We start from the raw sequence: 6,977 nt of genomic DNA on the forward strand, positions 1-6,977 counted from the left end.
TTACCTGAGGTTCCTCATATAGTGTGAACTCTAATATAGTGAGGGCTTTTGCCGATGGACTTTTTAATAATGTCATTTCTCCCTTTCAGTTACAATCCTTTTGCAACTCTAGTAGTTTACTGATTTCAGTACTATTTGCAAATAACAAATCATTACCAAGACTGTGAAGAAAATTTATTCAATAGCTAATTGAATAAATTGTAAAATTATACAATAAAGATCCCCTTGGCCGGCTCATATTCTAGAGGTAAAAGAATGAGACTGGGAGAAAAGGAGGGTTTGGGACTGTGATTGGGATGTTAAATAAGAAAGAAAGAAAGAAAGAAAGAAAGAAAGAAAGAAAGAAAGAAAGAAAGAAAGAAAGAAAGAAAGAAAGAAAGGAAGGAAGAAAGAACTGTCTATCTCATTTATTTATATCATCTCTATCTATAACATCTATAAATATACCTACATATTCATATACATATTCATATAGAGAGAGAGAGAGAAGGGAGAGATTCAGAGAGGCAAAGAGTGACAGGCAGACATGGGTTTTAAAATTGAAAATAAATTCTTCTTTCATACAATACATCCCAATCACAATTTGTGTTTCCTCCATCCCTCCCAGTTCCGCCCACAATCTTTCTTCTCCAGATTTTCTCCCCTTCCATTTCTTTTCAGAAAATAGCAGATATCCAAGTGATGACAGCCAAACCAGACAAAACAAAATACAATAAGCTAAGGCAAATGTCCTCATATTGCACTGAACAAGGCAACCCAATAAAAGGGAGTCTCAAGCAGAGGCAAAAGTGTCAGAGACACAGCAGCTCCCTCCTTTTGGAGTATCACAAGAATATCAAGCTGACACTCATAAGAGATATGGAGAGTATCTGGTAGAGACATTTATGGGCTAAATGTTTGCCACTTCAGTATCAATGAGACCATGGGAGGCCTGCTTAGATGATTCAGTGGACCATATTATTTGTGGTGTTATCCATACTCTTTAAATCCTACAGTGCTTGTCTCTCTCTCTCTCTCTCTCTCTCTCTCTCTCTCTCTCACACACACACACACACACACACACACACATACACACACACACACACACACACCTTGCTGGGGTAAAATGAAAACAAATTGCCTTATCTGGCATCAATGGAAGGAGAAGCCCTATGTCCTGTGATGGCTCAGGACAGTAATGTGGGAGTGATGTGGGTAGTTTGGAAGCACCCTCATAGAAGTAGGGGTAGTGGGTATGGGATCAGTGGTTTGCAGAAAGGAAACCAGGAAAGGGGAAAACATTTGAAATGTAATTAAATACAATATCCAATTAGAGAGAGAGAGAGAGAGAGAGAGAGAGAGAGAGAGAGAGAGAGAGAGAGGGAGAAGAAGAAGAAAGAAGAAGAAGAAGAAGAAGAAGAAGAAGAAGAAGAAGAAGAAGAAGAAGAAGAAGAAGAAGAAGAAGAAGAAGAAGAAGAAATCTCTTTATATAGAAAAATAGTACCCTGTAGATTTCTGAGTCTCCTTCTCTTGTCCAATGATTCTCATTGTCTTCTGCTGCATGTATGCTAATGATATTTGGTTGGGGTGGGCAGCACCTAACCGAGTCCTCTTGGACATGCTGTGAACAATATATTGTGCTTTAAAACTACAATAGAAATTATAGATATCCAAGTCTCACATTCCTATTCTGAGAGCTGTTACCCAATCCTTTGTAATTCTCTAGAATTCCAGAAGACATTGTATACTTGATCAACATCTACCATCTTAGATTCTCTGATGATTGTGAGTATAATTTTCCCACCATTGACCTCAACAACTTTCTTCACATAAACAGATATATTTCAGACTCTCTCTCTACCTCAGGCTTTTTAGATGTTAATATTTTAGTGTGTGTGTGTGTGTGTGTGTGTGTGTGTGTGTGTGTGTGTGTGTGTACATAGATGTGTGTGGAGGACAGAGGACAAATTGATGGAGTCAGTTCCTACTTCAACCATTTAAATCAAAAGAGGTAACTGAAGTCCTTAGATTTTACACAATATGGTAGTTCTATTTTTAGCTATTAAAAATAAACATGGAATTCTGCTGATACCCAATTGTTTTTAGCTGAGGTAAATCTTATTCTCAAAAATAGCACAGCCTTGAATTCACAAACTCAGTCCACATAGAGCATGAATTTGAATGTCCTATGACCTGGGCAAAGGAAGACTTATATTTCAAAGAAATGGGGGTGAACACTGGTACAGATTTTCTATGATGTTTTCATAGTGTCTGGTTAAACATTGTACATGTATCAGGAGGAATTTGGTGATGAGTTATGAGATAGAAAAAAGGGCCCATCCTCTGTCTTCCCTACCTACTTCAAGAACACACACACACACACAAACACACACACACACACACACACACACACACACACACACACACATTATATACATATATGAAGTTTTCAAAATGTAGATTTCTATTCAGTCTTTTAACAGGCCTTCAGTATTATCTCTCTAATATTCTCTTTATGACCTTTATTCATTTTCTAACCATAATTCTCTGTTCCATTATCTGTTTATCCTTTAAACTACTGTGTGCTATCTACATTTTCTTGAATGGTCTTTAGCCCTATGTCCCTTACTTAACCCCTAACTTTTATAGGTATTTCAAATGAAACAAATATAAATCATGGTTCACAGCTAATGTATATAAATGTGAGAAAATGAACAATGGTTATCTTAAATTGTAGGTTATCATATGCATAATTATTGCTTCTCAACCACCCATTTTCCCACAAATTTCACAATTTCATTTGGCTGAAGAGATGAATAATATCCCATGGTACAAATGTACCACATTATCATTTTCCATTCATCACATTGATGGACATTTAAACTTTCACTTTCGTGGCTATTCTAAGTAAAACAGCTATGATGATGGTTCTCAATATTTCTTAATGATTGCTCAATTCTTATCCTTACCTGTATGTCCAAGGTTGATATTTTATTTATAAGATACTATACAAAATAGCAAATCTATTATGCTTCTAATAAGACTCCATTGTCTCAGAAAAATGAGCCATGATCTATTTCAAAACAAATGGACATTGGGATAACCCAAGAACTCATGGAGGAAATACTGGCTGCAGTTAATAGATTTGTCAGACTAAAATGTCCCTGTCTGCATACGGAAAGATAAAAGACTCCAGATCACATGATTATCACCTTTCTGGAAGGATTGGTATCAGCACAATTTTGCAAGAGCAAAAGCATAGTGTGAAATGGACACCCTGGAAATACATCTAACAAATCATTTGATCTGCTCTGGGTGCACATCTCCACATCTGATGACACAAATTCATAACTTGGGTTCTCCCAAAGGAAATATTGAAAACTTCTTGTAACTTAATACACAGATACTCATTAACATCTAACAAATTTATAGACATCATCATTAACTATTAGAAGGTAAAAATAGAGATTTCCTCAGGGGATATATGACATTTTTTCTCTATCAGATGTATCCCAAATTATCCTGTAAGACACTGATACCACAGATGACACAGTAATGGAGTCTTTGAGGGATATTACTCCTGATACACTGTGCTTTCATGAGGATAAATATCCTGGTCGCGTTCAGTAATCTGCACAGCACTCTGTGGAAAATGTGGGAAGTATAAGCCTTTCCTTGGATCTGCTCAGGAAGTAAATGCCCAGAGAGTCTTCAAAGGAAGACAGTCATAGCTGTTTTTCTTCAGTAAATGCTAAGAAGAAGGCTTTCATCCCTGTGAGCCACCTGATCCTTGATGTGATTTGGCAGGTGAGATTCCTACATTTGTAGATTTCTGCTTAAAATTCTCTTGTTCGCATGCAACTCAAGAGCATCTTTTGAAGCTGACATTAATATTTATAGTGTTTGTTGTTTTGTCTCTCTAATTTATGGAGTTATTTCATTGATTTCTTTATTGCCCAAAAGTGTATGTTTCATGGGTTAGCACTCAATTGAAAATACCACTGAATAAGTATTTATTATATGTAAGTACACTGGGAGTGAGAGAGTGGGATCCCATTACAGATGGTTATGAGCCATCATGTGGTTGCTGGGATTTGAACTCAGGACCATCAGAAGGACAGTCAGTGCTCTTAACCACTGAGTCATCTCTCCAGCCCCTGAAATGTTTTCAACTGTGATGATGTTATTGGTTTGAGCATGGTTGTGGGAAGGTTAGATGAATCAGTTATGTATCCAGCATCTGACTTCTTAGTAAAAGAGATAAACTATAGAATATTATAAATCAATGATATGATTTGGTCCCTGTGGCTTTACTCCACATAGGTGCTATGTATGTAAATCAAGGTTTATCTGTGGGCAAAAATAGTAGTAATTTATTTAAGTAGTATTTTGTATTCTATAACTTCAATGAATATGGTAAAAATATATCAAAAGTGGATAGCTAATTTTTGTAACTTATTTCAGTCACATTGTATTATAAAGTATACATTGTCTTTTATACATTTGTATTATTTTTTTAATATTACTTATTTTGTTTTATCTGCATGAGTGCTTTGCTTGCATGAATGAGTGGAAATACAAGTATGCATTACCACAAATGCCAGTAAAGTACATTAGATTCAGGACCATGTCTCCAGTGGCAAATCTGCATTTCTTAAAACATTTCTATAACACAAGAAAAGATCTTGAATTTAAATGAAGGAGTGATGTCCTCCTGTCTATAATTTTTCAGGTGTTCACATGTACACCAGAGTCCATGTTAAAATGTGTGTATGTTGAGTAACTGAGATAGAGTTGTTTCATTCATACACTTTTATCATTATGCAGCAGAAAGTACAATATGTACAAAATGATATTGGGAGTTAACGCCTGTGTAGAACTCTCCAGGAAATGTTCCTGAGTTTTAATACAGTGGTGTCTTCTTACCCAGGAAAATACTACAAATAATTTGCAAAGCACAGACAATTAACAAGAGTTTTGAAGACAATATTGTCTCACTTGATTTTCACTCAATTTTTCACCCAAGTCTTTCTATGTCTGCTCTTAATAAAGCCCTGAAAACCACTGAGGAAGTGGCCCTTCAAATCATCTTGCTTTGCCAGGTTGGTATTGCAGCTGTGGCCAACATTCTTCTGCTTGTCCATAATTTATCTCCTAACTTTGCTGGCCCTCAACTGAGACCAAAACATGTCATTCTTGCCCACATTGCTGTGGGCAATCTCTTGATTATCCTCCTCACTGGGTTTCCAAGCAATATGACAGTTTTTGTTCCAAGGAATCCTCTGAATAACCTCAACTGTAAGCTTGAGTACTTCATTCGTCTGGTGGCTCGAAGTGCAAACATGTGTACTACTTGTGTCCTGAGCACTTACCAGTTTATCGTTCTTGTTCCTGGTAAATGGAGTAGAGTGATACTCAGAGGAAATACCTCGACATTTGTGCACTATTCTTGTAATAGTTGTTGGATTATCAGTGTCTTAAATAATGTCTACATCCCTATAAAAATCAGTGGTCCATGGAACACAGACAATGACACTGACCCGAACAGCAAATGGGTATGTTCTAACTCTGGTTTTGAGTTAGTCATGGTCTTCTTACGATTTGTCCACGATGCCATATTCATCAGCATCATGGTATGGACCAGTGTTTCCATGATGCTTCTCTTGTATAGACATCACCAAAGCCTGAAACACATTCACAGGTCCAATGGGAGCCTGGGACTTCAACCAGAGGCCAGAGCAGCATACACAATTCTCATGCTGGTGATCACATTTGTATGCTTTTATCTTCTCGATTGTATTTGTATTTTCTTTCACATTTCTTTTGTGCATTTTCGTGTATGGTTGAGGCATGTCAGTGGAATTTGGGCTGCAAGTTTCCCCACCATTTCTCCCTTAATGTTGATCTTTAGGGGTCCTAAAAAAATATCAGCCAAAGGGATAAACACAGAAAATGCTTTTATTAACAGTCACTGATACTCAATAAACCTGGGTAGAATATCTGTATGATGGTCATGACACACTATTGTAATCCTAGCACTAATGTGGTTGAGGCAGGAAAATTACCATGTAACCAATGTGATCAGATCAGAATATAAAGTTATATCTATGTCAGATTGTCATCCAGAGACCCTGAAGGAAGGAAGGAGAAAAGGAGGTAGGGAAAGGGAGGTAGATCACATAAGTTTTCCCTTGTCTTGGGAAGTCAATGTGTTACTCTTGCTGTTTCAGAGCATCAGACAATGTAAATAAAAAGCTCAAGAAACATGTATAGACACAGACACACACGTTTTCACACACAGTAATCCCATAAAAATGCAAAACTGAAAACCATAAAATGTACACAATAGACACATGAGTTTAAAAGTAAAAGGAATTCCCTGAATAACCATTATGAGAAAATGAACCTAAGGGATGCCAGTAAGTTCATTTTGTATTGGCCATCTACTGATTTGCATGGGGCCTACCCATAAGAATGACTTGTTTCCCCCTGGGAGATCCCCCTTGCAAAAAAAAGTTCTTTTTTTTTTAAATAACATGTGGTTATCATCTAGCTTCTGGGTCAATGTTGAGTGCATGTGTCCATGTCTTTAAGTTCTAGGATCTCATCATGTACAGAGCCATGAAGGTCTAGTACATAAACTCTCATTTTCTTGGAGTGTATATGTGCATGCTGTGCTTAAAGGATCTTACTTCTTTTGTGCCCTCCTTCCCCTTTGGCTCTTATACTTCCTAGGTCTCCAATCCAAAAGACTTCTATAACTCCTGAAGAAAAGGATTTGATGAAGACATCCCATCCAGGACTGAGTATTCAAAAGTATCTCACTCTACATATTTTATGGCTATAAAATATAGTCATTGTTAGTCCCTATCTGCTGCAAAAGGAATCTTCTGATGATGGCCAAACAAGGTGCTGATCTATGAGTGTAGCTGAATATGATTAGAAGTCAATTTGTTGGTATATTTCTTTAGCAGTACACTAGTATTTCGTGTTGCCCT

At 36.9% G+C, this 6,977-nt stretch overlaps 1 protein-coding gene across 2 annotated transcripts; it reads left to right on the forward strand.

Annotated features, from left to right (window-relative positions):
• Positions 1-3,636: 3,636 nt before the first annotated feature.
• On the forward strand, positions 3,637-5,984 carry Vmn1r172 (vomeronasal 1 receptor 172). 2 transcript variants are annotated; one of them, NM_001362150.1, is made up of 2 exons: positions 3,637-3,786; positions 4,810-5,984. In NM_001362150.1, the coding sequence occupies exon 2, from the start codon at positions 5,013-5,015 to the stop codon at positions 5,952-5,954; it is 942 nt and encodes a 313-aa protein (NP_001349079.1). In that variant the 5' UTR covers positions 3,637-3,786; positions 4,810-5,012; the 3' UTR covers positions 5,955-5,984. The 2 variants fall into 2 exon arrangements, with proteins under 2 accessions (NP_001349079.1, NP_109660.1); NM_030735.1 differs by having other exon boundaries at positions 4,910-5,984.
• The last annotated feature ends 993 nt before the right edge of the window (positions 5,985-6,977 follow it).

Source organism: Mus musculus, chromosome 7, assembly GCF_000001635.26.
Source record: "Mus musculus strain C57BL/6J chromosome 7, GRCm38.p6 C57BL/6J".
In the NCBI taxonomy this organism is placed as follows: Eukaryota; Metazoa; Chordata; class Mammalia; order Rodentia; family Muridae; genus Mus; species Mus musculus.